General features: G+C 47.9%; 2 protein-coding genes across 6 annotated transcripts in view; one reads left to right on the top strand and one right to left on the bottom strand.

Moving 5' to 3' along the window:
• KIF17 (kinesin family member 17) overlaps window positions 1–8,091 on the bottom strand; it is a 44,201-nt gene extending 36,110 nt beyond the window's left edge. Inside the window, exons 1-3 of one of the 4 annotated variants that reach the window (XM_079958692.1) lie at window positions 7,092–8,091; window positions 5,833–5,979; window positions 1,156–1,257 (exon numbers count right to left, since the gene is read on the bottom strand). In XM_079958692.1, coding sequence (XP_079814818.1) covers window positions 1,156–1,257; window positions 5,833–5,979; window positions 7,092–7,322 — 480 coding nt within the window. In that variant the 5' untranslated portion in view covers window positions 7,323–8,091. The remainder of the gene's footprint in view (window positions 1–1,155; window positions 1,258–5,832; window positions 5,980–7,091) is intronic. The other 3 variants (XM_079958693.1, XM_079958690.1, XM_079958691.1) reach the window with 3 other exon arrangements.
• A 1,184-nt stretch (window positions 8,092–9,275) lies between these two features.
• LOC307205981 (suppressor of SWI4 1 homolog) lies at window positions 9,276–21,719 on the top strand. 2 transcript variants are annotated; one of them, XM_079958737.1, is made up of 12 exons: window positions 9,276–9,413; window positions 9,557–9,727; window positions 10,446–10,547; window positions 11,508–11,558; window positions 12,512–12,682; window positions 15,616–15,692; window positions 17,763–17,870; window positions 18,334–18,457; window positions 18,678–18,756; window positions 20,116–20,245; window positions 20,386–20,546; window positions 21,233–21,719. In XM_079958737.1, exons 1-12 carry the CDS (start codon window positions 9,396–9,398, stop codon window positions 21,646–21,648), a joined length of 1,608 nt encoding a protein of 535 aa, XP_079814863.1. In that variant the 5' UTR covers window positions 9,276–9,395; the 3' UTR covers window positions 21,649–21,719. The 2 variants fall into 2 exon arrangements, with proteins under 2 accessions (XP_079814863.1, XP_079814864.1); XM_079958738.1 differs by lacking the exon at window positions 12,512–12,682.
• The last annotated feature ends 5,747 nt before the right edge of the window (window positions 21,720–27,466 follow it).

Here is a 27,466-nt window from a genome sequence, read left to right as displayed (position 1 = left end):
AGTGGTATTACTGGGGAACCATTCACTAAAACTGGAATAGTTATTATTGGCCCAATGCCACAAGCCACTCCTCCATTTGAAATTAAGATTTAGTATGTAATCTAGCATGGGTTGTTTTGTCAGACTGCCAGATCTTGGAGTCCGATCGTAATACTTAGGGTTTTAGCCGCCTCCTTTGTTTGGATCCCCAGGAGAAAGTCTAAAACTTCAGCATGAAGCAACAAAATCAGATTTCCTGATTGGCTTGAGAGCTGTGCTCTTTGCTCTAAATCAGGGGTCAGCAAACTTTTTCAGCAGGGGGCTGGTCCACTGTCCCTCATACCTTGTGGGGGGCCGGGCTATATTTTGAAGAAGAAAAAATGAACGAAATCCTATGCCCCACCAATAACCCAGAGATGCATTTTAAATAAAAGGGCACATTCCCTGACTGTCCGCGGGCCAGATTTAGAAGGCGATTGGGCCAGATCCAGCCCCCGGGCCTTAGGTTGCCTACCCACACTCTAAATCACCACGTCCGTCAGGCTCTACCCAAGTCGCCAGTCTGCTGCATGGCTCACCAGAGGCACCACCTTCTGCTCCAACCAGGCTCCACCCCCATGACCAATATAAGGCAACCTCTTGGCACCCATGTTCTGGGGAAGGGCTGTGGCTCAGGGGATGAGTGCACATTTAGCATCCAAAAGTTCCCAAGTACAAACTCCAGATAGGGCTGGAAAATACTTCAGACTGAAACCCTGGAGAATCTTTCCCAGTTTCAGTATACAGTGTTGAGTTGATGGACTAATGGTCTGATTTGATATAAGACCCTAAAAGTTCCTACTTATTCTACTGCTTATTCAGATGCTGAACAAAAGGGAAGCGGGAGCAACGGAAAAAATACGAGCAAAGAGACCCATCCCTGAGGGTCCTGGAATAAGAAGGGCTCTGGCGATGATGGTGACAAGGAAAGAGGGATGGATTTTACATACCAAGTTAACCTACCAAATTTTTCAATTCAGGTTTCTAATTTTCTCTGAATAAATGTTCTTTACGTTCCTGACAATTCATTGTGTGGGGTTTATTTTTCTCACAGCGAACTGTCAGAATTCTGGTTTCTGGATTTTTGTTTTGTTTTTTGACTTACTTCAAACTAAGTTGCAAGTCTGGTGTCCTCACCTCCAGTTTTTGTTTGGTGTTTGGACCAAGGAGGTCTCTGATGTCTTCATTATAGATCTCCAGGTAAGAAGCCCTTACCAAGAACTTGGAGTTTTCGGCACACTGTAAAAAACCCGAAGCAAAAACAAGAATAGGCTTCTTAAGTTTCCAAGCTGATTTATACTCTGTCAGGATTGTCTGCTGGGAGGACGGGGTTCTTGATGGCATGATGACTGTGTCCTCCCTCCAGTATTAGAGGCAATGCCTCTGAATATCAGTTGCTGGGAACTGCAACTAGGAAAGCGCTATGGCACTCATGTCCTGTTTGCAGGCTTCCCATAGGCATCTGGTTATCCGCTGGGAGAATCGGACGCTGGACTATGATGGGCCTTTGATCAGATCCAGAAGGGCCCTTCCTACATGCTCATGACTGTATTTTGAACATCTGAAACATGCTTGGAGCAGGTTCTTACTGTCTGGTCTGTACCACTTCAGATGGAAAGTGGGAGAGAATGCCCCATCATAACGGAAATTCTTGCTCTATCTACTCTAGCTACACAAAGGGAACCCAATGTTTCTACTCCGCTAGTGAAACCATTTGAATATGACCAAGATGCGGAGACTTCTGCTCATGGTTGTTAGGAGAGAAACCAATTTCAAGCCCACATCTGCACTCAAGACAAGCCACATTCTAGCTTGTTTCCTCCATGGCCAGGGGCATACCGAGGAGCAGGTTAAGGGTGCAGGCCCAGAGGGGGTGCAAAAACTGCATGGCTGATGACATGTTGTGCAGCAGGCACCTCCTCTGCAAGCCCAAACCACAGTGCAGAGAGCCTGTGACTGTCTGGATGCCAAGGAGGTGAGGGTCTGGGAAGAGAAGAGGCCAGTCTTCAAGGGGGAAGAGGTGTGTGGGATGCTGCAGGAAAAGGAGTGGCAAGGCTGGCTGCTACTTTTTAAGGGAAAGCAACACTTTAAACAGCTGCCCAGCAGAAACGGAAGGCAGGGGCAAAACTAGGCTTTATTTCACCTGGACCAAAGACCCAGTTTGGTGCCTCCCCCCCCCCCCCATGTGCATTTGCATACACACAGACAGGCTGGGAGCCTCAATGGTGCTCCTCTGGAGACTTCACCAGGGCAAAAAACCTGGCTACCCCCCCCCCCCAGCTACGGCTCCGATTGAAGGGGGTGGGTGTTTTATTTGGGTGGAGGTATAAATGATGGTGATGAGCACCTGTGGATTCCTGACCATCAGAGTGGGAAGGCTGCTTCAGGCAGCTGATATCGGGTGTCATGGAAGGGGCAGCAAATTGTTAAAGATTTTGATTTATTATCACGGTATTTTTATGGACTAGGAGCAGGAAAGGTGCTTTTTGGCTTTTCTGCCTCAGGTGCTAGAAGAAACTGGCCAGCCTTGGCTACTATGCGCCTTGATGGGGGTGTGGCGTCACTGGCCACTCCTCGGGCATTAAAATGACTTAAGCCAGCTCTGGATAATTGGTTGAGAATACATTGTTTGCATATCTGGACAGCAGACCGCAAGGTTCAGGTTCAGCATTTCCCACATTTTGGTTTGCAGCATTATAGGAGAAGTCAGAAAGATAATAGTTTGTGAGGTGGATATGTCATAAAGAAGCCATAGATCCAATTCCTGCCAATTCTCAAAAGTTCAGAAGAGAAACATGATTTCATAAAATAGATATTCATCAAGTTGGTGCTTGTTCAGACTAATTAACTGGGAGCAAAGTTGTGTGGCCCTCACCTGTTCTGAATCCCTTCCTATCCTTCACCATTGCAAAGAAACTGTGGACACTTAAACGCTGCAGCTTCTTCAATTCTTAGAATCTAAGTGCCTTACCTTGGTTCAGAAGGGATTGCTGCTTCACAATTAGTATTGCTTCTAGCTTCCTTATGAATACTGCACAATTATATTCCATTTATTTAGTCACTACTTGTAGACCAGATTAAAACAGCAAACCTAAAATTATATACTAGGTCCAACTGAATTCACATTGGATAAACATGTTTAAAGATTACAATTCTGGAAGAAACTTATAATGAACTCATTGGGATCTACTTAGGTGTTTAGGTTCTGAGTGACAGCACAGTGTGGTTGCTGTTGTTTTCAATAATTGCACACCATTAAAAAAACAACAGAAAACTTTTATGTGCTTAATTCTTGTTTATCTGACTGCTGGTTAAGACTCAGGAGGACAGCTGGTATTTCCTAAATCCACCATCCTAAACGCCCAATGTTCTTTGGAAATTAGATTATATATTTCTGCCAAATCTCATGCGCCTTTCTATGTCTTTCTGCACCTGTGGCTCACATCTATGTGCCTTAAGCCAGCTTTTGCCAACCTGGCGCCCTCCAGATGTTTTGGGCTACAACTCCTGGCCTTGCCTCACCCTCACTCCAGAAGCTTCAAGTATTTGGGTTGCATTTCATAGAATCATAGAATCATAGAGTTGGAAGAGACCACAAGGGCCATCGAGTCCAACCCCCTGCCAAGCAGGAAACACCATCAGAGCACTCCTGACATATGGTTGTCAAGCCTCTGCTTAAAGACCTCCAAAGAAGGAGACTCCACCACACTCCTTGGCAGCAAATTCCACTGTCAAACAGCTCTTACTGTCAGGAAGTTCTTCCTAATGTTTAGGTGGAATCTTCTTTCTTGTAGTTTGGAACCATTGCTCCGTGTCCGCTTCTCTGGAGCAGCAGAAAACAACCTTTCTCCCTCCTCTATGTGACATCCTTTTATATATTTGAACATGGCTATCATATCACCCCTTAACCTCCTCTTCTCCAGGCTAAACATGCCCAGCTCCCTTAGCCGTTCTTCATAAGGCATCGTTTCCAGGCCTTTGACCATTTTGGTTGCCCTCCTCTGGACACGTTCCAGTTTGTCAGTGTCCTTCTTGAACTGCATTTGTTTTTCTCCGGGGGACCGGTGCCAGTACAGTGCCTAGGTATACCTCTGCTCCCTGCCCCCCATGCTCTGGCACAGTAAGGAGCAGGAGAGGAGCAAACTGCTTATACACATTAGATCATGGTTCAAAATAAGTTATTTTTAAACAATGTGTTTGAACCAGGCCAGCATCTCTCTACTGCACCTGAAGGCAATAGGTTGTACATTACAGAAAATTATTATTTTCTGCCCACAGGATTCGCTGCCTGAAGCAGCTTCCCAACTCTGCCTAGTGGTATGGCTGGTCATAACTCTTGCTGGTTAACTGGAGTCACATACAGGTCAGTGAATTTCTCTATGGAATGAAGTACTCCACCAGCAAGGAAAAAACCACCTTACAATTATTTACATGATCACATTTCCCAGGGAGAAAGAAAGACAAGTGAAGAACCACCGATCTTGCTATGGTAGGGTTACCAGACATCCCCATTTCCCAGGGACAGTCCCCAGATTTACGAATAAGTCCCTGGACAAATTCCATCCCCGGAATGTCCCTGGATTTCATCTAATGTCCCCGGGAAATGCAGCAGCGGCAGTCTCAGAAGCCTGGAGCAGTTGGCTCTGGCTGGATTCAGGAGCTGCTTGGAAGTCCCCATACGATGGTGGTGCAGGGGCTCTAAGACGCAGCTTCCAGGCTGCCTCCACCTTCCCTGACCCCAGCAACTCAGCTGGGAAGGGAGGCTTCATGCTGCCTATTGGAGCAGCCTCCCACCTCCTCCTTGCGTGCAAATCCCTCCTTCCCTGCTGAGGGATCCGTGCCCCCTCCTGCTTGCACACAAATAGGAATGGGATTGGGGCTGCTCCAATGGGAAGGGAGGCACCGTGCTGCCCAAGCCTCACTGCTGCTCTTGGCCCTCCTTCTCTGCCTTCCATGCCTGACCCACCGCACACTGCTTCACCACCACCATCACCACCAAAGAACCAACAACTCAGGGGCTGCCTAGGCTCATGGAGAAAGGAGATAGAAGCCTCAGAGGAAGGGGAAACGTGGCGGTTGAGGTCAAGGCCATCGCTGCAGCATCAACGTCCCAAACGTTGTAGTATTTATTTATTTATTTATTTATTTATAGTGTCCCCGGATTCATTGAAAAAAATCTGGTAACCTTATGCTAAGGGTTGCTGGCTGACTGACTTTCATTTCATATCAGTCTGTTTTACTTCAACACCTCTGCTCAGAAAACTCAACCAAAACATGACTTTGCTCTCAGGAGCAACCTGTGGCTCACACTCCATGTTCTTGCTCCCCTCATGCAAAAGGAGTCTCTCACCCACTTCCTGGTTCACAGCTTGCTTCCAAGCCAGAATCAAAATTCCATTCAAACTGATATTTGTTCTCTTTTGGAGGTAATCAGTGCTGTGGGGCTCTGTGTTGCCTTATCTGTTGTGATGTCCCTGCTACCAATTTTAGATGTCTTTGGGGAGATTATGACTCGGCTAGCATTGGGGGAAGTAAGGGTGGGGCTTCTGGATTTTCTTAAGCCAGTCTTGGATTTAATAACTCACCTAGTAGCAGGAACACTGCAGGGAGCATTTCGATAAAAGTTTGTCATGTGCCCTCCTTTATTTGTCCCCTATACAAGTGTACCTTGCTTTTCAGTTTTTCCAAGACAGCTAAGGTTCAAATTTTATCAAATCAAGTGTCCAAAGAGAGGCCCTCTAGATATCAGAATTGCTAATTGTGTAAACAAGCCCTTAGTCAGCTAGTCCATTGGACAATTTTAATCATATGTACCTGCACACTCTCAAATAAGTGTTCAAATGCTCTGGGAATTATGCCCTTCTGGGAAGATGGATCCAGAATCCCTTGCATGGTAAAAGACTTCCCACTTCCCGTCTGCCCATAGGCAAAGATGGTACCATTATAGCCTTCTGTAACACCCTGGAATTTAAACAGAAAATGCAGATTAATAATAACCATCAGCTTGGATTTGTGTTCTCAGTTCAGTGTCTACCCTTCCTCAAGAGATTTTGTTTGCAGGCAAACAAACCACAGGCATCAGCTTCTATTAAGAGCCACTCAAATATTTAATTAGAATAAGCAAGCATCTCTGGGAGTGTTTCAAAAAGAATTGGATATGAGATAGCATGGATGTAGGGGCTCCATAGCCCAGGGCTTACAGGAGTTAGAGTTACTGCTACTTGCAAATTCTGCAATGAATTCTGTGATGAATTCTGTGTAGGCAGAATAGTCTTTCATACATACTGTATTGTCCTATAGATCAGCAGGGAACTTCAATTCCCATCATCCCTCATCACTTACTATGCTAATAATAGAGTGCAACAACAGACCAGAGACTCCCCACCCCAATAGATAACCATCAGTCTTCAACCATGTCACAGCTGAATTGTAATCTGATCTAACACAGGGCCCATCATCATCTACAGGAGAAAGAGGGCGGGGGGAAAGGAAATTGAAGTGTGTGTGATATATTATTATAACTACATACTGCACTCTTTCCTGAGGTATGTCCCTTTGAATTGGATTTACCTCTTGGTAGTCACAGAATCATAGCATTGTAGAGCTGGAAGGGACCCAAGGGGTCATCTAGTCCAACCCCCTGTAGTGCAGGAATCTCAACTCAAGCATTCCTGACAGATGGCTACCCAAACTCTGCTTAAAAGCCTTCAATGAAGGAGACTGCATCACCTTCTGAGGTCATGCATCGGCTTGCTCTGTAATTTTGTTTTGAGGTTAACATGAAATGAGGGCCCTAAGTCTGAAAAAATTAAAGGCCATTGATACAGATTTTTTCTGCTCCAGTACCTTAATTTCCCCCCTGCTTTAAGTTACCCACTTCCCTAGGGTAAGCAAAGTATGAATGCACACACGTAAGTACAGTATGTGACATGTATATCACTGAGCTGTAGATTTCCCAATAGGTAAAGGTAAAGGACCCAGACAGCTTTCTGGATCTGCTTCTGGTGCAATGGAACACCACGACGGAAGCCAGAGCGCTTGAAAATGCAATATCTGCAGCTGGTTGCACTCACCTCTATGAGGGGGTAGGCAATTTCATTATAGATTTGCTCTGTGTTGTGGCTCATGTTATACGCCCCATCAAAGGTGAACTGTTTGGGTGGGTCTTCTGATGCCATAGGGTTCTGGATAAAGCACTGGCCACAGGAGCTGTCTATGTTGACCACCACCTTGCAGCCCAGCTGCTTTTCACGCTCATTCAAAGGGCGGCAACGCACAATCACTTTCACCGCTTCTGAGGCCATCTTCAAGGCCCATGAACTTGGGCTTGGAGACTTGGAGTGGGGCTAAGGCACGTTACTTCCAGCACAGGAAGTAGGGCTTGTGCTCACTTCAATGGAGTGTCAAGAACAAGGCAGTAGAAAAAGGCAGCTTGAAGGCCAGCTGCTGTGCTGTCAGACAACTGGCCAAGGGTGAAGACTGTTTTGCCTGGCAAAGCAAGTAGTACAAAACAGGTAATTCCTTTTGGGTAAGATCAGTGCAGGGGGTGTGACCGTAACAGGGCAACATCTGCTACACCAGGTGATGAATTTTCTAGGAAAATATGGGACACCTGAAGTGCCACAAGAGAAGTGCCAAGAATGTGAGCGGCCGAAGGCAGTACTATGCTAGGGCAGTGGGGTGGCAGAAGAACAGGTGTTCTTCCTTGGTCTTGCTTTGGCAGGGAGCAGCGATGAGCAGTAGAGGCGTCTCTCTCCTCAGAACCTGGAATGTGAGTGTGACCTCACAAAGACCCTGCTAGGCAATGAAGGCTCCGGGGCCAGCGGCCTGCAGCTCCGCGCAACTGTGCATGGGCGGGCATGGAAGCCCTTTTCTTGCTTCCCCCAAGGACTGGGTGTTGCTGAAGGGAACAATGGGTGGGGAGACACGCATCAGCTTCACCTCTAAATCTGCCAGAGATGATCCATAAAGGGGGCTGTCAAGCCCAGAGCCTTTGCAGCTCCAGGCCCTGGCAGCCTGAGCAGCTGGGAACTGGCACAGCACCAGGGGGCACAGAGGGCGGGGAAGGGGGCAGCTGGCCCGGGACGGGGGGGCCTTTCTCCAGCACCGCTCAGGCCTGGCCCACAAGCGGAGCGGGGGGGGGCAGCTGAGGGGCCCGGGAGCGCGCGGCAGGAGCGCGGGGAGCCTCACCGCAGCCTTCCGGGGGCTCCGGAAGGAGCCCGGCCCGGCGCGGCCGAGGCGAGCGTGGGCGCGGGATCCCGCTCGGCCGGCACAGCCCCCTGCCTACCCGCCCGGGGGGTCGAGGGCGCGGGAGGGAGCAGCGGGGCCGGGCGGGGCCGGCATGGAGGGAGGCTCGGGCCGGGCGCCTCTCGCCGTCCCCTCCGAGCGGGCCTGGCCTGCGGGGCGCCGCTTCGCCGTCCAGCCCGCCGGCTCCTGGCAGCGGCAGCGTCGGCGTTGCTCGGGCGACCGGCACGTCTCTGGGCGCCTCTCTGGGCGCGCGGCAGCCCCCGAGGCGGGGCGAGGAGCGCCGCAGTCCCGCAGGCCGGCGAGTGCGCGCCCCGGTCGGCGGGTGGCTTCGGCCCTTGCCCCGCGGACGCCGAGCTGGGCGAAGCAGGGGAGCCGAGGCCCCTGCCCGGCGCCCAGAGCCCCAGCGGGTTTTCGTGCTGAAACGTTAAAAGCAGCTCAGGGAAACGGGCTTCCCGCCCCGAAATCTTGTGGCCGTGAACTCGGGGGCTGCCGCGGGATGGTAAAAAAGTGCGATCCCTGAGTTGCCCCGGAGCATTAAAACTTTCGCACTGGACTGAATCCAAAGGTGTGGGAAATTATGCACCAGGCGCGGTAATTCGCCGCCGTCTTTTCACTCAAAAATAACATCTCCGCCGGCTTTCTTTCAAGCATTTCTGCCCGACCTACATAGTAAAGGATACAAAACGCTCAGAGATTTGGTGCTTTTTTGATACCTGCGTGTGCGTTTTAAAGCTAAAAATACAAGCAGCCCTCCCTCACCTTTGGGATAAAAGATAGCTAAGATACAGAAAGAGACTCGGGCTCGGGCGCGGCCAGTTCAGCATTTCTCTCGTTTCACTTGGCCGAGGGGGGGCAGCAGCTGCTCCCCGCGACTGAGGCCTCGCTTTCCTCGCGCTGCTCCAACCCACTTCGCCGAAACGCCGCTTGTTCCCAGCCGCGCCCCCGCCGAAGTGCCCGGCCTGCTCGGGGCCAGAACTGCGCGTCTAGGGGACAACCCGGACCGCTGATTGCGCGGCACTTCCGGGCGGGGCCGGCGCTGGGGCGGCGCAGCACACGCGGCCGGAAGTGGAGCGGGCCGCGTGCTCGCTCTTTCTCCGGAGGAGCCCGAAGCCGCCGCCGCCGCCGCCGCGATGGGTCGTCTGCGCAAGGTGAGGCCTGGGCCGGGGAGGGGGCGGGCGGGCGTGGGGCGGGCGGGCGGCGGGGCGTCCGGGGAGGGAGGGAGCCAGCCTGCCTGCCTGCCTGCCTGGCTGGCCGCCGGCCCTGCCCGAGGTCTCGCGTTCCTCCCTTGCAGACCAAGAACCAGAAGAAGGAGCGCGCGGCCGCCCAGCTGCGCGGCCAGGAGGAGTTCGGCTCCGTCCCGCACTCCTTCGTCTTCCACCGCGGCCGCGTGGGCAAGAACCTGCAGCAGCTCATCCTGGATGTCCGCCGCGTGATGCAGCCCTACACGGCCTCCAGCCTCAAGGTGAGGCCGGGAAAGAGAGGCAAAGGGGAAGTCAATGGGGGCAGGTAGGACAGGAATTCCATATCTTACAAATGGAATTTGGCTTACATGGGTTACGATAGGAAATGCAGAAACTGGGGCTTCTGACTGATTCTAAGGGGAATATAGGCTACTATATGGGGATGAGGAATTAAATACACACATAAATGCCCAGAAAACAGTTTGGTTCTCTCTCTACATACATTTAAAAATGTGTGGTCTTGGACCATTTTTGTTCAGAACAATTAAACATTGCTCCAGTCAGCATAATCTTCTCCCTCTGACAGGGGCTGGCTAAATTCTGGATCACTTAGGGGGTGGGCTGTGTGGTTGTTTTAAAAAAAATCTTGTGAACATTTTGCCAGTTAAACAGATCTGTGTTTATGAAACCTGGATCACATAGTACCTAGCCATTTTGCATATTTAATGCAAAATGCTAGTCCTTGCGATTGTTTAGTTTCATTGCAAAAGTGTTCAAGGATGTCGATGGGAATGGCTGGGGGGGGCAGGTAGGGTAAGAATACCAGAGGCTTTCCTGAGCACATGTTTGCTCAAAATGGATTTCTAAAACTCTAGTAACTTCAAAGCATTTTACTTCAACTAATTTAATTAAGTAATTTAAAGACAATTCTATGTCCTAGTTTTTGTCTGGCAGCACAGACAGCAGAGCCACACTGATTACAGGTCTTGACTTTTTCAGGTGCGCAAGAAGAACACTCTGAAAGACTTTGTGGCAGTGGCTGGACCTCTCGGTGTGACTCACTTCCTGGTGTTCACGAAAACCCCCACCAATATCAACCTTGTAAGTTAAGCAGTGAGAAGTTGCTGAGTGGTGGCAACAAGCGGTTCCAATATTGTTCTGCCCTGCTAGTCTCGTGTTTTGGTTCTGTTAGAACAGGCATCGGCAAACTTGGTCCTCGAGATGTTTTGAGACTACAGTTCCCATCATCCCTGACCACTGGTCCTGATAGCTAGGGATGATGGGAATTGTAGTCCCAAAACATCTGGAGGGCCGAGTTTGCCTGTGCCTGTGTTAGAATGTGCAACTTGAATTCTTTCTCTCTATATTGATGCTTTTCAAACTCTTGTCTTCAAATTGCTTTGTCTGTTGAGGACAATTTTGTGTTGTTATTGTGAAGCTTCTACTCATGGCAGGAGATTCTGTAGCATGTACTAGATTTTACAGTCAATTCCTATGGAGCAGTGACCAAGCTTCTTGGGCCTCGTTGCTGAGTGTGAACTGAGTACAGCCTCCTAGGACACACAAGTCCCCCTGGTTGCCCCGGACACTGATCACTCCCTGCAATATGTAGTCACAGAGCAGTCTTCCCCAACCTGATGCCATCCAGAAGGGCACCAGGTTGGGAAAGGCTACCATGAAGCAGTATGGCAAGGCAGAATTGTCGGAAAGGCTTGTCTGGTACTGACCCTCTCACTGAGGGAGTCCTGATAAGCTTCTGAAGAACTTTATCATTCTCCAGAACCCTGCTTTGCAGGATGGACTGTTGTGAAAGCTCAGGTCCTCTTCCTCTTATACCCTCTGTTGGTTTTGTTGGCCCAATTGAAGTATCATTGTAACTCTGCCTGATGACCTGATGCAGATGATGACAATGTGTTTTGCTGAGTGAAACCTGTGATTCTCACTTCAAAGTAAACGCACTGATGCATCTGGATTTTGCAGAACACTAAAAGCAGAGTTTGAATTATGACAACCAATCTGCCAGTGGTAGAGGCTGCTCTGATTGATTTCTCTCTTCCTCAGAAATTCTTCCGTCTTCCTGGTGGACCAACCTTGACCTTCAGAGTTGCTCAGGTACCAGTTGCTGGAAATAGTAGGGTAGGCTAGTTAGAATACAGCTGCCTCTGAAAAACCCTTTTATAGCTTGCTAAGGTTAGAAGGGTTTTTTGCTACCTGTTCTTTCTAGTGGGTTATTTATTTATATATCGCCCTTCATCTGTAGATCTTAGGGTTGTTCACAGCATAAAAATACAAGATTAAAACAAAATACATAATAAAAACAAGAACAAAAACCAAGCAAACCAATAACCACCCTCCCACTCCTCTTACAGACTGCTAATGTGGTGTGCTGTGAATCCTTGACCTAGGTGAATTATTTATCTGTACTTCAAGACAATCTAAATTTTGCAGCCTGTATCACTTATGTAAATTGCCTAATTTATCCTGGCTTTATCACTACTGAACATCATATTCAGCCACCCCTCTAGCTTCAGGGATTTCAGGAGTACAATTTCCTAGCATATATTTGCTGCTATGAGGTCTAGAAACCTTTTTTTTTTTTTTAACGAAAGCTTGAGATGCTCATGAAGCTGAACCAGAACCAAGTCTACAGGCCTTCTGGATATCAGGGTTTACATCAAGGATGGGCACTCCAGGTACTGCTGGAGTATAACTCCCATTATCCCTGACCTTTGGCTGTGCTGGCTAGGCCAGATGTGAGTTGTAGTCCAATAGCATCCAACCCAGGTGTGAGTTGTAGTCCAATAGCGGCCACAAGGTTCCCCACCACTAGTTTACAGGTGGTGAGGAACTACCTCTTGGTGGTGGGGCACTACTGTGGTGTACTACCTCTTGGTAGTAGTGCAAGATTCTCTATTATTATTATTACTGATTATTATTTAATTAGATTTGTATACTGCCCTTCATCCGAAGATCCCAGGGTGGTTCACGAAAAAAAAATACAAAATGAGAATACAAAGTACAAGAATACAGCTCTGCTGCTGCCTCACTCATCTGTTTCACTTCAGTATTCACTCATCAAAGATGTGGTGTCAACCCTGAAGCGGCACCGGATGCACGAGCAGCAGTTCACCCACCACCCACTCCTGGTCCTCAACAATTTTGGCCTTCAGGGCATGCACATCAAGGTCATGGCGACTATGTTCCAGAACATGTTCCCTTCCATCAATGTCCACAAGGTAGGTGTGTGCTGGCCTGGAGACTGTGGGAAGTCAGCTTGATGGTCCTGCTCTGCTACTCAGATGCCTCTGGCCCTGGTCTCCCATGGTGTGTCATACAGGTCAGCTCTGCCCTGCTTCTCAAAAGAGCGTATGTTATTCATAACACTTGTGTCTTCTTCATCTGCAAATCTCAGGGCAAATTTACTTCTGTGAGGTTGGTTAAGTGGGAAACGTGTGGCCTCAGTTAAGGTGTGTCTTGGCTTTACCATGTTAGATTGGAAGTGAAAGCTCACATAGTCGGAAGCTTCTTAATAGACAAAAAATATCCCTCACCTAGAAAACATTGGGGAGAAGGCAAGAGTGGAACCTACTCCCTGATGTGAGTTAGAGAGGTTAGTTTTATAGAGCATTCAGTCTGAAATGGCACCTCTGTGACAACAAAGCTAGTGACAGGATGACCTCATCCAGGATATATAGAGTGTGTTTGTGATTTAGACTTGTTTTCCATTCTGGAAAGGGATTGTGGAAATGTACCGTATTTTTCGGCCCATAGGGCACACCGGCCCATAGGGCGCACCTAGTTTTTTTGGGGGGGGGTGAAAAAAAAATATTTCCCCCCCAGGCGCAGGGCTGGGGTGGGGGAAGCCCGAGCTTCCCCAGCCCCCAGAACAGGCTGCTGTCCGCAAACCTAGGGAGCCCAGTGGGAAGTCGCGCCGGTCTCCCCAGGCTTGTGGATATCTGGCTGAAGCCCGGGGCGCGCTGAACTCAGCACGCCCCAGGCTTCGGGATGCAGCCTGCTATCCGCAAGCCTAGGGAGCCCGGCGGTAACTCCCAAGGCTTGCCGATAGCTTCCTGAAGCCTGGAGAGCGAGAGGGGTCGGTGCGCACCGACCCCTCTCACTCTCCAGGCTTCAGCGAAAGGCTGCATTCGCCCCCTAGGACGCACACACATTTCCCCTTCATTTTTGGAGGGGGAAAAGTACGTCCTATAGGGTGAAAAATACAGTATATCTTTGTGTTGGAACTGCAGTGCATCTTGACGCCATTCTTGTGCAGTGGGAATCATTGTAGAGTTGGAAGGGACCAACCCCCTGCCATGCAGGAATCTCAACATGTCCCCCATCCAATTTGAAACCGTACCAGACCCTACATAGCTTGGCAAATGTGCCAAGAGTCTTTTTACTGCTCCATATGTTGTTGGGCTCCAGCTCCCACCAGTGCCAGCAGCAGGGCCAATGGGCTGGAATACTGTGAGCTGTAGTCCAGCTACATCTGGATGGTTGCAGGCGCCCCACCTCTGCCTAACTGGAACCTTCCTATGAACTGGAATTCCTTACCCATTAAAAGGAAGCAAGGAACAGGGAGGTATCTGCTCACAAATGGTCCTCATAGCGCAATAAAAAGGTAAAGGGACCCCTGTCCAGTCGCAGACGACTCTGGGGTTGCGGCGCTCATCTCGCTTTACTGGCCGAGGGAGCTGGCGTACAGCTTCCGGGTCATGTGTTTGATACCAGGGGCACTTGAATTAAAACTGGAGGGATGTGTCACTTGCACTTAAAGAGATGCATATACATTTTCTTGGTCAGTTCTCAGGACAGCGGGCTAACCCCCCTCCCCGCATCATCCTGCCTTCAGTTCTATTTCTTCCCACCCCAGTTAGGACTGGGCTCATGTTTCCTCAGCAGTGCTGGTGCTTCTGGGATTCCCTGTGTTAGCTGCGGGGTAGAGGGTGGTGAGGGAATCTCTAGAATATTGTAACTGCATTTCCATTGGGGGATGGGGTTCAGTGCTGGATAGAAGACCTTCCTGCTCCAGGAGGCATAGAGCAATTCAGAGGGACGACATCAGTCTTGTGGCCGTTATTGTTTTTAAGGGACACCTCACCCCTTCTTGCCACCTTAGTTCTAATGGTGGAACAGATGCAAATGATGATAGCATACCTTTGACATGCTCTGTGATGGCGCTGGTGCATCTGTGCTTGGCTCCTTTATGGAGGTCCTTCTGCACTTGGGCTGTACTTGCCACAGCTTAATACTAGATGCACCGTCTTCTTTAGAAACTCTAGGCCACGGTTTGTGGGCAAATGAGGCAGAACTAGTCCTGAGCTGCTTGGGATTTTGTGCTTTGTTTCTGGATTTGATTCTTTTGTGGACAAGTAGGATTCCCAAGGTCCTTCACTGGATAGCACTCACTTTATATGTAAATACCTAACACTCGTCACTAGTGGGGAAAGATTCCAGGGATATAAGAACAGGATGAAGCACAACCATGAGTTAAACTTACTCTGAATCAGCACTGTGTTTTTGGATATATTGCATTGGTAAGTCAGGGGGCCCTTTACCTTTTTAAGCTCAGTTACCTAGAGCTGGCTACAGCTAAGTTGTGTACTAGTAGAAGCTAGCACATTGAGTCCTGCTAGCAGAATGGGACTTCCTGTCTCTCCGCCCAGAAAGGTCAAGAGAAGCCCCAGGAGGAGGAGGAGGAGGAAGAGGAAGATCATTCCGTCTGCCAAGCAGAAATGCTTGTGCAAACAGAACGATTGCCTTAGCACAATGTTGAATTCCACCTCAAGAGTACTAGGGAAATTGGGTACTAGGCCTCCTGGGTTCTATAAAGGCTGTCACAGCTAGGGAATCTTCATTGCCACCTAAAGTACTTGTCAGACGAGGAACTTCATCATCATCATCATCATTTATTATTTACACCCCGCCCATCTGGCTGGGTTTCCCCAGCTACTCTGGGTTGCTTCCAAAAAAATACAGTGGTTTGTTAAACATTAAAAGCTTCAGCCTTCAGATGTCTTCTAAAAGTCTGGTAGTTGTTCTTCTCTTTGACATCTGGTGGGAGGGTGTTCCACAGGGCGGGTGCCATTACCAAGAAGGCCCTCTTATGCCATATTGTGAGCCTTGGTTCTCATGCTGTTGTGTTCTCTTTTCTCCTACCCTGCCCCAGGTAAACCTTAATGCCATCAAGCGTTGTGTACTGATCAACTATAACCCAGACACCCAGATCCTTGAATTCCGTCATTAGTAAGTATCTTCTGTCTCATGCTGTGCTCCTCCCCAGTGCTGAAGGATCAGATCTGAGCTCACAGTAATCTGCATCTGCAAGAGGGACATATTGCATGCATGGCCACTTTCATAAAATATATTTTAATTAGTCTGTGTTAGCAGTTCATTGTTTGTGTGCCAGTCCGCATTATGCATGTCAAACATTCATATTATTGTGCTCATTAAACAAAACACTGTTTTGCACTGTAAGGATGTACACTCAGGGAAGAAATACTTCTTTGTGGCTTTGGTTTGATGATAAAAGATAAAGCTCAGGGCAGCATACCAGGGGTACATCCTATTTTATCCTTGCAATGTAAAATAGTATAGACCAGGGGTCACCAACCTTTTTGGACCGGGGCACATTTCAGATTTTGAAAGAGTGCAGTTGGCACTAGTCACAAAATGGTACAATATGGCTGCTGCGGGGGGCATGGCATGGCACAAAATTAAGAGAGTAGCCACAGTGAAACGTTTCCTGTAATTGTATTTCTATATAAGAAAGGAAGACAGGCGTGCCTGGCGTGCTCTGGTCCATGGGGTCACAAAGAGTCGGACATGACTAAACGACTAAATAACAACAAATATAAGAAAGAGTTTAGCCTATTGAATTTTAGCCTGACACACAGCAATTAAAGGCACAAGAATCCTGTTTTACACTGGGAGAGCCAGTGTGGTGTAGTGGTTAAGAGCGGTAGTCTCGTAATCTGGTGAACCGGGTTCGAGTCTCCGCTCCTCCACCTGCAGCTGCTGGGTGACCTTGGGCCAGTCACACTTCTCTGAAGTCTCTCAGCCCCACTCACCTCACAGAGTGTTTGCTGTGGGGGAGGAAGGGAAAGGAGAATGTCAGCCGCCTTGAGACTCCTGAAGGGGAGTGAAAGGCGGGATATCAAATCCAAACTCCTCCTCTTCTTTTTCTGTTTGCCTCCAATGCCAACCATAAACCCAAGCCTAGGATTCCATCCTGCACCTACTTACAAATATTACTTCTGGGGAAAAGTGTACACCATTGTTCTAGTTAGTGAATTCTTAATGCATGCCTAGTTTTAGCTTCTGCACAGCAGGAGGCATACCCAAGCCGCTTAGCAATGTTTTCACCTTTGCCTTTGGAGGGGAGGGGATTTATTATCATCCATCCACACTTGTTCTGTAGTAGTACTTGCAGAAAATAGCTTCTAGGTGTGCCTGATCTCAGATAAGCCACCACAGGAAAGATGCATTCTGGGAGTTAGGAGGAAAAGAAGGGCAAACTAGGTGCACATGGTGAGAGTGTGGTCTGCTGGTGTGTCTCTGGTCTTAATCTGAAACAAAACATTCTGATGAATCTTAAGCCGCTTGGGAACAGGAGTTTAAGGGATTGCTGTCTGGTGGTGTCACACTACTTTCTTCCTTTCCAAGGTGTTTTTTTTTTTTAAAAAAAATGTTATTAAGGTGATTTCAATTAAAGGTAATACAGTGATACAGGAAAAAAGAAGGAAAAGTGAGAGGGAGAAAACTAATAACAAAGATACATATCAAAGTGAAAAGGGTTTTGAACCCTGGAAAATTTATCTAACCAACATTTTTTCTAGTATATTATGCCACCTGCCTTGTTGGGGCCCAGAGCAAGTGGAAGACAGCAGGTCGTGGGGATACTTCCCTGGATAAAGTGAGGATCAAGGAGTTTGCCCCTGAATCTAACAGCTAAATTTTCTAGACGGTATTCCACACCCCTAGCTGGAAGCCAAGCTTGTTTTGAGAGTTGTAAGAGGATTATGTCAGCTGATATAGGAGGAGCAAGGCAGGGATAGCCCCTGCCCAGATGATAATGTCAGCACATCACATTTCACATACTGACCCTTGCCATAGTCAGAGAAGAGTCTCTCCTAGGCCTGCATCCAAATAACCTTTAATTGCAGACGCCAGTGACTAAATTTAGGACCTGGTACATGGCAGTGCATATCTGCTCTGCCTCCTCCACCCTTACCCACCAAACACAATAGCCGTGGCTTGCTCCCCTTGCTGGATGGAATGCCTCCATGCACCTCTCCTGCCCTTTGTGTTTTGCAGCAGTCTGAAAGTGGTGCCTGTAGGAATAAGCAAAGGGCTGAAGAAGATCATGCAGGAGAAGTTTCCTAACATGAGCCGTCTGGAGGACATCAGTGAACTATTGGTTAGGTGAGAAAAAGACCCTCCACCTCCCCATAAAGCTAAGCCCCCACTCCCACCCCATTGAAAGTGTAGGTTCATTTTGGGTCCTGGGGCAGGTTGAGCTGTTCTTAGCAGAGCTAGAGACTCAGTAGAGACTAATGGTTTGTGAAAAAGGCAGGATGTAAGGAGGTTTGTGCATTTTGGGCCCTGTTTCATGATGCCCTTGCTCTTATTTTCTGTTCCTTTTTACTTCTTTGTGGATGTTTAAACTCCTGTGGAATGCCAAACCAGCTTGATTCTCATGCTCCCACTGATACATCCTCTTCTTTATTGGTGCCCATTCTTTTTCCACCCCACTTCTTCCATTGTGTGTCTCACCTTGCTTGGACTGTAAGGCTAGTGTCTTTTCTTGCCTTGTTTTATGTGCAGAGCTCCTCTGTTAGCAGCATGCCAGGAATAATAATGTTTTCCTTCCCTCCCTGCAATGCAGAGACATCAATCTTTCTGAGAGTGAAGCTGAGCAAGATGGCAGTCACAACACCACAGAGCTGCCTCAGGCCTACGCTGGCCGGGGGAACATGAAGGCCCAACAGAGCGCTGTCCGCCTCACTGAGGTCAGGCCATGGAACTCTTAAGCTCACAGAATGGGAGTGGGTTGGGGGGGGCAGGATAGAGCTGACCTCTGCTCTTCCAGCTGCTGTCTGCTTCAGCAGTGAAAGTCCTGATCATCCAAATTGGGATAGCCATGAGGGCTGCCAGGCTCCTGCAGGTGGTGGAGTGGTGGTGGTGATGGTATCTCTGAACTAATGAAGTCTCTGCCTCTTTTCCCAACAGATTGGCCCTCGAATGACCCTGCAACTGATCAAGGTGGAGGAAGGGTTAAGCCAGGGCAATGTGCTCTATCACAGCTTCAGTGAGTGTCTTCCCAGTTCATGGAGCCCTCCTCTCCTGAGCTTCTGTGTGGAAAACAATACCCCCCACCCCCACAAACACATTTAAAAGACTCTAGAATATTAATCAGCCAAAGGCCTGGTTGAAGAGGAATGTTTTTGCCTGGCGCCTAAAGGTGTATAATGAAGGTGCCAGACAAGCCTCCCTGGGGAGAGCATTCCACAGATGGGGTGCCACTGCAGAGGAGGCCCCGTTCTTGTGTCGCCACCCTCCAGACCTCTTGAGGAGGAGCCACGCAAAGAAGGGCCTCAGAGAATGATCTCGGGTTCTGGGTTGATTCATATGGTGAAAGGCGGTCCTTGAGGTATTGCAGTCATCATCATCATCATCATCATCATTTTATTTGTATGTCGACTTTCCACAGTTAAAAACAATGCTCAAGGCGGCTTACGACATGACAAGATTTACATAATTACAAAAGTCATCATAAATAAACCACATCAAAATTACACAACCAAATGGAAAACAATTTCCACATAAATCAAAATCTAAAACTAAGAATACAGCATTAACATAACAGTTTAAAATGACATAGGTAAAAAAAATAACAGCAATTTCAAAAACAAAAATGGAGCCCTCTCTGCCCAGCGACAGCAGTCCTTTATGGAGCCCGTCAGGCCCCGCCCTGGGCCAGGTGGTGAGTGGCAGGGCGGGGGCCCTCAGGTACTGAGCAGGGGAGTCCTGAGCCATTTAAAGCTTTATAGGTCAAAAACAGCATTTTGAATTTAAAGGTGGGGGGAAGTTAAAGTGAATAGCTAGGGGTGTACCCCAGTATTAAAGATACTGGACAATAAGTCTGTATAACTTCCAGCCATGTTCAACAGTGCATGAATAAATCTGCCATTGCTGCCTCCCCAGAACAGCAAAAACAGGCTGTTGGGCATCCAAGCATGTTGCATTCAGGTTGGTGAGCCTGTTGTCAGCCATCGTCTTCAGTTGCTGAGTTGTGTTAGTGGTGCCATCGTCACTTTCTTAGATAAAAAGCACTTGTATGTGATACCTGCTCCCACTGGGTTCCCAGCTGCCCTCTAAGGGAGTAGATATTGAGTGGAACGCAATCACTCCATTGGTGAAGCATTTAAGCTTGCCGGATGGAATGATCTCTCTTGGAGCCCGCCCACCCCAGTTCTGGGGTTTCTACCCTTCCCCACCTGCCAGTTGGGGAGAGAAGCCCCAGTTCCGCTAGTGGGACTCATAAGGTTGGCTCCCGCTAAGCATAACTGCTTAATTGAATCTATCCCCATGTGTTTGTTTTATACTTGCTAATGTGTAGTGTCAGCGTTCACAGCTGTTGGTTTTAATTTCTCACTCCTGCCCTCAGTTTATAAAACGGAGGAAGAGCTCCAGGTGGCCCTGGCCCGGAAAGAGGCGAGGCTGCAGCTGAAGGCTGAGCGGCGCCGCAAGCAGGAGGCAGATGTGGAACGCAAGCAGGAGCAGAAGCAGGCTCACAGGTGAGGGAGAGAAGAGCCAGAACCTTGCGTCCCACAAAGCCGCTGTCCCTACAAGCACACATTCCAAAGTAGCATGCTGCTTTGCTTTGGGAGGACCGATATATGCACTTGTGATTGTATTTTTGGTTTGCGGGCTGCAGGAAGAAGAGTCTGGAGGGGATAAAGAGGAAGAAGAAGCAGGCAGAGGGAAGTGACAGTGATGCGGAGGACCCTGGGATGCAAGAGGACCAGAAGGTGGATGAGCCATCAGACGATGACATGGAGTATTATCGGCAGGAAGTAGGAGAAGAGCCTGATGAAGGTTGGTATCTAATTACATAAAAAAATTCCTTCCAGTAGCACCTTGAGACCAACTAAGTTTGATGCATGTATCTGAAGAAGTGTGCATGCACACGAAAGCTCATACCAATAACAAACTTAGTTGGTCTCAAGGTGCTACTGGAAGGAATTTTTTTATTTTGTTTCGACTACGGCAGACCAACACGGCTACCTACCTGTAACTGGTATCTTAATTAGTAGTGCTTAAAAGACTTGGCAGCTAGGGACCCTCCTGGATGCAGCTGATGAAAACAGTTGTGCTTCTGAGCATGAGCTGGGACACTTGCAAGGTAAACGCTCAGGTGCATCTATCCAAGGGGAGAGGGAGGGAGGGAGGGAGGGACACTGCATGTGTGAATGCTACCTCCTAGCTTCGTATGGACCACCAGTTATACCTGTGTTACATGTAATAGTCTGCTCAGAAGCAGCCACCGTCCCACCCTTTTACATGGGACCCTGTCCTAACTTTCTGACCCTGAGTGATGTTCTTCCAGAGTGACCAGATGCAGAGGAAGGGAACATTTTATCAGCAATTTCCTAGTCCAGCAAGACAAGTTGACACCTTCCAAAATTTCCCCTTTGTAATCTACAATGCTACAAGTTTTGTTGTACAAGGCAGCGTAGAGGCTGCAGCTATCTTTATCTTCTCTCCTTGTGACCCTCCTTTAGATCTGTTTCCCCAAAGCGCTAAGAGGAAACGAAGGCCCAGTCAGTCCACCAGAGCTGGGAAAAGGCATAAATGCACCCATCCTGCTGGTGACCAGAGCCCAGCAGCATCTGCAGGGACCAGCACCAAGGCAAGGAAGCAGAGGACCCCACGGCCCATCCAGTGGAAGCAGCAGAAGTTGAGAGGCTTCTCTCCTCGACAGCCCAAGGGGGCCCAGAGTCAGCAGCCGAGGGAGGCTGGTCAGCCCGCAGTGCAGCACAGAGTGTCACCAAAGGCCAGGAGGAAGCGGCCCCAGGCCCCAGGGCAACCTGGCTCAAGGCCCTGGGGGCAGGGCAAGTCTGGACTGCGACAGAAGCCGGTGCTCAAAGGGAAAGGAAGCTTCCGAAAGCCCGGACGTTCAGGGAAGAGGCCAGCCTAGAGCCCTGGGCCTCCCTCTCTTGGTTTTGTATAGCTGTTTGCGGGATACATATACCTACTGATTCACCGTGAGCTGCCTGCCTTTGTCTGACTGTCTCTGTGGGGCTTGCTCTTTCCCCATTGCTTTGCAAGGCACAAATATCTTTGAATCGCTACAGAATTGGCCAGCGGTGTCTGTCAGCTGGATATGGTGGCTGATAGGCTTGTTTGCTGGCAAGGGGAAATGGAGCAGGGGGAAATCAGCTGTTGCTGGAATAGTGGGAGATTGAAGACAGCTGAAAAGTGTGGTGGCTGGTATCCACTGGAACTGGTGAGGCAGAAGGGAGAGAGGCCAACAGTAAGTGGAGCCCGAGCCAAAAGTGGGCCGATCCCATTCATTTTGTTTTCTGCCTCTTCCTAGAAGGGCAACACTGATAATAAGGGGGGGGGGACAGATTTAAGAGAGTCTGTGTACTGGTCCAGTAAACGCTTCCGCTGCGCAACCAGCAACAGTTCTCTTTGCAGAGCATTGATTAAGTCCAGTGCAGAGATTCTTGTTGCAGTACAAGCTTCAGAGTCTCAGCAGCAAGGAAATAACGACACAGGGAAGCCTGTCTTTCCAAAGACAGGTTTATTGCAGAAAGATAACAGAAATACCTCCGGAGCTTTCAGACATTTTTGCTTCACGCCCCCCAGGCACAGAAAACAAACACTCTTTATATACTGAGCAACTTAACAACTTAACGAGCTTGACTACTTAAAGTCACATGACATTGCTAACTTGCCAGCGTCTTAGGTTTCACACCCTAACAAGATTGGCATGCTGTTTTGCCCCCTGAACTGATTGTAAGTGAGAAGGCAGGTGCGGGGGCAGGCAGGCTGAGGTTGGTGAGGCAAGTGCCTAGTTTGTCCTCTTGGGCCAACCTGATTCCTTCACGCAATATGTAGTGATGGCTGCCGTTGCAAATGTCTTTTCAGGGAGGATAATTCTTAGCCAGCAAGCCTAGTAGTCACTGATACACATTACCTCCATTATCAAGTGTCAATATGCCTTTGAATAACTCTTGTTGGAGAGCAACAGTGGAGAGGGTGGCTGCATTTGTGTTTTGTCTCTGGGTTTCTCACAGGCACCCGACAACTGAGAACAGGATAGGTCTTTGGACTGATCCAACAGGCTCTTCTTAAGTTCTTAACTGTGCAGCTTATTGAGGGCATAGTTCATAACTAATTCTGTTCTACTCCTCTTTGCTCTTTTTAAAAGTAATTTAAATTACTTTTGAACACTCCTTAAAATGGGCCATGGAGCACCAGTGACCCCGAGGTTGTAGGATTCCAGCTCCCATCATCCCTGACCACTGGCCACGCTGGCTGGCTGGGGCAACTGGGAGGTGGAGTCCACAATTTCTGGGGAGCCACGCGCTCGCCATCCCCCCTTGAGGAGACCCATTTATCTGAGAAGTGGTTGATACTTGATCACACTGTTACGGTGATGAGATTCCATGAGCAATTTTCAATAGAGACCCATTACAGGAAATTGCTGCTTAGCCATGACCACTCTACAGATTCTTCATAGTTGTGTCCATGTTTGGAATTCCGAAAGCCTTGCCTTCTGAAATAATAGTAAGAGCAAGTATTCTAGTCCTCATGGGCAAGACAGTTTTTAGAATAGTGATCTCTGTGGCTCATTTCAGGCATCAAGCTGAACCATGGTTAACACAGTTTGGCATGATAATCTCTCATTGTTAAAGCAGTTGATTTAAGAGGTCCTTATTTAGGTTTCTCTGTCTTTTTGCCTGAGAGAACAAAACACCACTACAGCTGTTTCTCCCCCATCAGGAAAAAAGCTTATGTGAGAGACAGATAAATGGAAATGATAAATGGAGTTCTCAAAGTGGCAATCACTAGCATCCTTAATAGTCTGCACCACATTTTGACTGTCAGAGGAATGCTCCATAGGAACTCAAATGTCCATCAAAAACTCTGGAGAACATTTCCTTTTATCTTAAGGTGGGTGTGGGACCTTTTCTCTGACAGGACTCTTTAGGCCTGAAATTTGCTTATAAAATACTAAGCAGCCATCTGTACATTGATCAAGAGAAATATATCTTATAGGAATTACATACCCTTCAATCTATCCCTCCATTCCTGTTTTGGTGACTGCTGAATTTAGGCTCATGTTTGAGAGGATCCACAAAGTGTCCAGTTTTCTGTCCTGTTTGAAAAGCTCTTTGCCAAATGTTTTCTTCAAGTCCATGTGTCTCATCTTTCGCCTTCGAGTCATAAGTTTGTTGGCATCTGTCTGTCTCAAGACAATGGAGTGTGCCTCCTGGGGGCTAAATCAAACCACTGGAGAATTATAGCGCCTGCTGTGGCTGCAGAGACTGTTAACTGCTGCCTCCAGCTTTGGTTTTGCCGTGGTAGCAGCACTGAAGTGACCTTTCCAGGGCACAAGCCTGGGCAGTGTGGATGGAGGTCCTGGGTTGCCCAGACAACAAGACCACACTCTTGGCCCCACCGATGTGGTCCAAAGGAAAGGAAAACAGTACATTTGACACTAGGCTGGTTGCAGGAGTTGTCGGAAGGAGACCTACAAGACACCATCCAACTGTCTTAGATACTCCACTCTAGATTTGTGTTACGTTTACTCCTTCACCTTTTCTTATTCCAAAGATGTCCTGCCAAAAAAGTGGGTATGGGTTTCTCCTCCTCCTCCTCCTCCTGATGCCTTTCTCATGAATAGGTAAAGATGTGAGGCAGTGGAGCTTTGGATCAGAATTTTACTTCTCCCATGTGGGCTATCTTCTCAGATTGTTGAGCCCCATCCACCTCTCACTTCCATCTCCAGCACATGCAAAAGCCACCTTGACCATTGGACCCACTACTCAATACGCTGAAGGCTGTCTTCTCAGGCAGGGGAAGTCCCTATCTCCCCAAGCCGGCCAGTTGAAGCCATTTCTTGGGTGTTGCCCCTTGCATACTGACAGCTTCAAGGAGTCACAGGTGAGAGCTGAAAACCAAAGGTGGACAAAGTACCCCAGAAGGAGCACAACATCTCCCCCACTAAAGGGACTACCCCTCCCCAACACCCCATAATTGGCATGACCCAGCTAACTTTAAAGATGCCCAAATCAATGGAAATTGAAAACATTTTAACTCTTGACTGGATTGTGCCCAACCAGTTCTGCAGTTTGTATCAACTTACTCTGCTAAGGAGCCATGCAGGGTGCTGAAACTTACCAAGTATTTTTATTTGACTTGTTAATCACTTGTTCCCAAAAGGTCTTTAAGCAATTTAGAAGATATCTATTCTAATGATTTCAAGCATACTTTGCACCTTGTGCTGTGCTCTTTGTGCTGTTGCTTTGTTTGGGTCCAGGGGCCAAGTCAAACGACCGGAGAGTTAAGACCTGCATGAGTTCCCTAAGATTACATTCCTTAAGCAGATAGGTAGCCGTGTTGGTCTGCCATAGTCAAAACAAAATAAAAAAATTCCTTCCAGTAGCACCTTAAAGACCAACTAAGTTAGTTTATCTGAAGAAGTGTGCATGCACACGAAAGCTCATACCAAGAACTAACTTAGTTGGTCTTTAAGGTGCTACTGGAAGGAATTTTTTTTATTTTTTATTCCTTAAGCAGTTGGACTTTTGACCAAGTAGTACTTGATCTTTAAGTTTATAGGACCTTCTGACTATTTCTTCCCTCCTCCCAGTGAAACAGACTTCTGTTTTTTTTTCTTTTAAAAAATCCTTTCACCATAGAACAACATTTAATCAGAGACATACAGTAATAAAACATCCCACTCTCACCCAGAAGCTGATATTTGCATGCAACATAATAACAGAAGTTCTTATCTCAGACTTTCCATTGAAATACAAATGAGTCTTTGCTTCGGGCCTTGTGCCAATTTTCTTTTAAAAAATTTCACAAGTGCTATTTGCCATACTTCATTGTACCAATTTGTTAGAGAAGAACCTTCTAAGTTATTGTATTACAGTGGTGCCTCGCAAGACGAAATTAATTTGTTCCGTGAGTCTCTTCGTCTTGCGGTTTTTTCGTCTTGCGAAGCACGGCTATTAGCGGATTAGCATGCTTAGCGGCTATTAGCGGCTTAGAAAAAGGGGAAAACTTGCAAGAACTCGCCCGACGTTTCGTCTTGCGAAGCAAGCCCATAGGGAAATTCGTCTTGCGAAGCACCTCAAAAGACTGAAAACTCTTTCGTCTAGGGAGTTTTTCGTCTTGTGAGGCATTCGTCTTGCGGGGCACCACTGTGTACCTCATTATTGTGAGCCTGGCTGTTAGTAGAACTTTTTAAAAGTTTAGACATAAGTTTTATTTGGACAAATCCTTCCTCCCAGAACAGCCACCTCCCCAAAGGTCTACCACACCTGTTAGCCTCTGGCGGTTTGTTGAGGGGCTTATATGGGGTAACTGCATAGGCAGGAGTGCCATTTTTGTGCTATTTTAAGTGCTACCTCTCACAGAGACAGATTTCCTCTACACTGAGATCCACACCTCTGTTTCCTGCATTTGCCTTAAACCATCTGTACCCAGTGCTTTTTAAAAAGAAAAAAGATGCCAGTACTCACCATGAAGTTGTTACAGTAAGTGCCAAACTTTTAACATTTTAAATAAAAAACGGTGCCAGTACTGCATACCCTTGAGTACCCCCAGAAAAGCAGCACTGGCATCCCGTGTCTATTTGCATTAACAGCTTAGACACTAGACCCTGTTCTACTTCTTTAGCAGAATCCCGCAGTACAGTGGGACCTCGCAAGACGAATGCCTTGTAAGACGAAAAAATCGCAGAACGAATTAATTTCGTCTTGCGAGGTACCACTGTACAGTCATAGCTCATGCTGCGTCCGCTTCAGGTTATGTCTTTTCAAGCTGTGTCCCACAGCAACCCGGAAGTACCGGAATGGTTACTTCCGGGTTTCACAACATGCGCAGAAGCGCTAAATCGCACTGCGCACAGACACAGCACTTCTGGATGTGAACACTTTGAGTTGCATAAGCTGTATGAAGTCACCTTGAGTATGCACTCTTGCTTAAGAATATACTGTCTGTCTGACCTACCATTCTTTGTAATAAACCCAGTAATTGTAACCTGTTCAGCAGATGACGAGATTGGCCAGTGATGTACCAGTTGACAAGGCTCTATCTCCTGTTCTAAGGGGTGGGACAAATAACTTCAAACTTTTATCCTTATTTAATAAGGTTGTTTAGCCACAAACCACACAACACGGGGAGTAACAAACTAAGCTGCAGTAATTGTGAGAAAACCTTTCAAGAGGTTATGGATGGATGATAAAAATAGTCATGAGTTATAACCAGGACTGCAAAGGGCCTGTTTCAAAACTCACGCAAAGTAGTGATTTATGGACTATCAGAAAGATAACATCAGAAGCAACATGCTGAGCTTGGGTTACCACTAGTCAAGAAGTTAACAGTAGGGCCTTAACCAACAGTTGTCCTGGAGGCCTCCCACACCCAATCTGGAGTCCCTCCACCACCCCAGAGGGAGAAGAGCTGGGGGGGTGGAGGGATAAGAGGGAAAGCAGTTGGCCTCTGGCACTGCTAAGGCATGGTACCTATTTCCTGTTTGCCTGAAGCCTTTTGCTAAGCTAAGCAGCAAAAGTTGCACAAGGCTATGCTGAGTAGGCAGCCTCCCACATCCCAAAGAAAGACAAGCCACAGGCCACAGAAGAGAAGTGTGACCAGGCTCCTTACACCAATACGGTCACTTTCTTGAGCAGCAATGCATTGCATGAAGATATTTCTCCAATGGGTCAGTGCCACCAGTAGTGCCTGTTTCATAGAATCATAGAATCGTAGAGTTG

The sequence above is a fragment of the Podarcis cretensis genome (genome assembly GCF_951804945.1).
Source record: "Podarcis cretensis genome assembly, chromosome: 17".
In the NCBI taxonomy this organism is placed as follows: domain Eukaryota; kingdom Metazoa; phylum Chordata; class Lepidosauria; order Squamata; family Lacertidae; genus Podarcis; species Podarcis cretensis.
The sequence above is the reverse complement of the archived record's forward strand: the minus strand, read 5'-3'. Positions and strand labels throughout refer to the sequence as shown.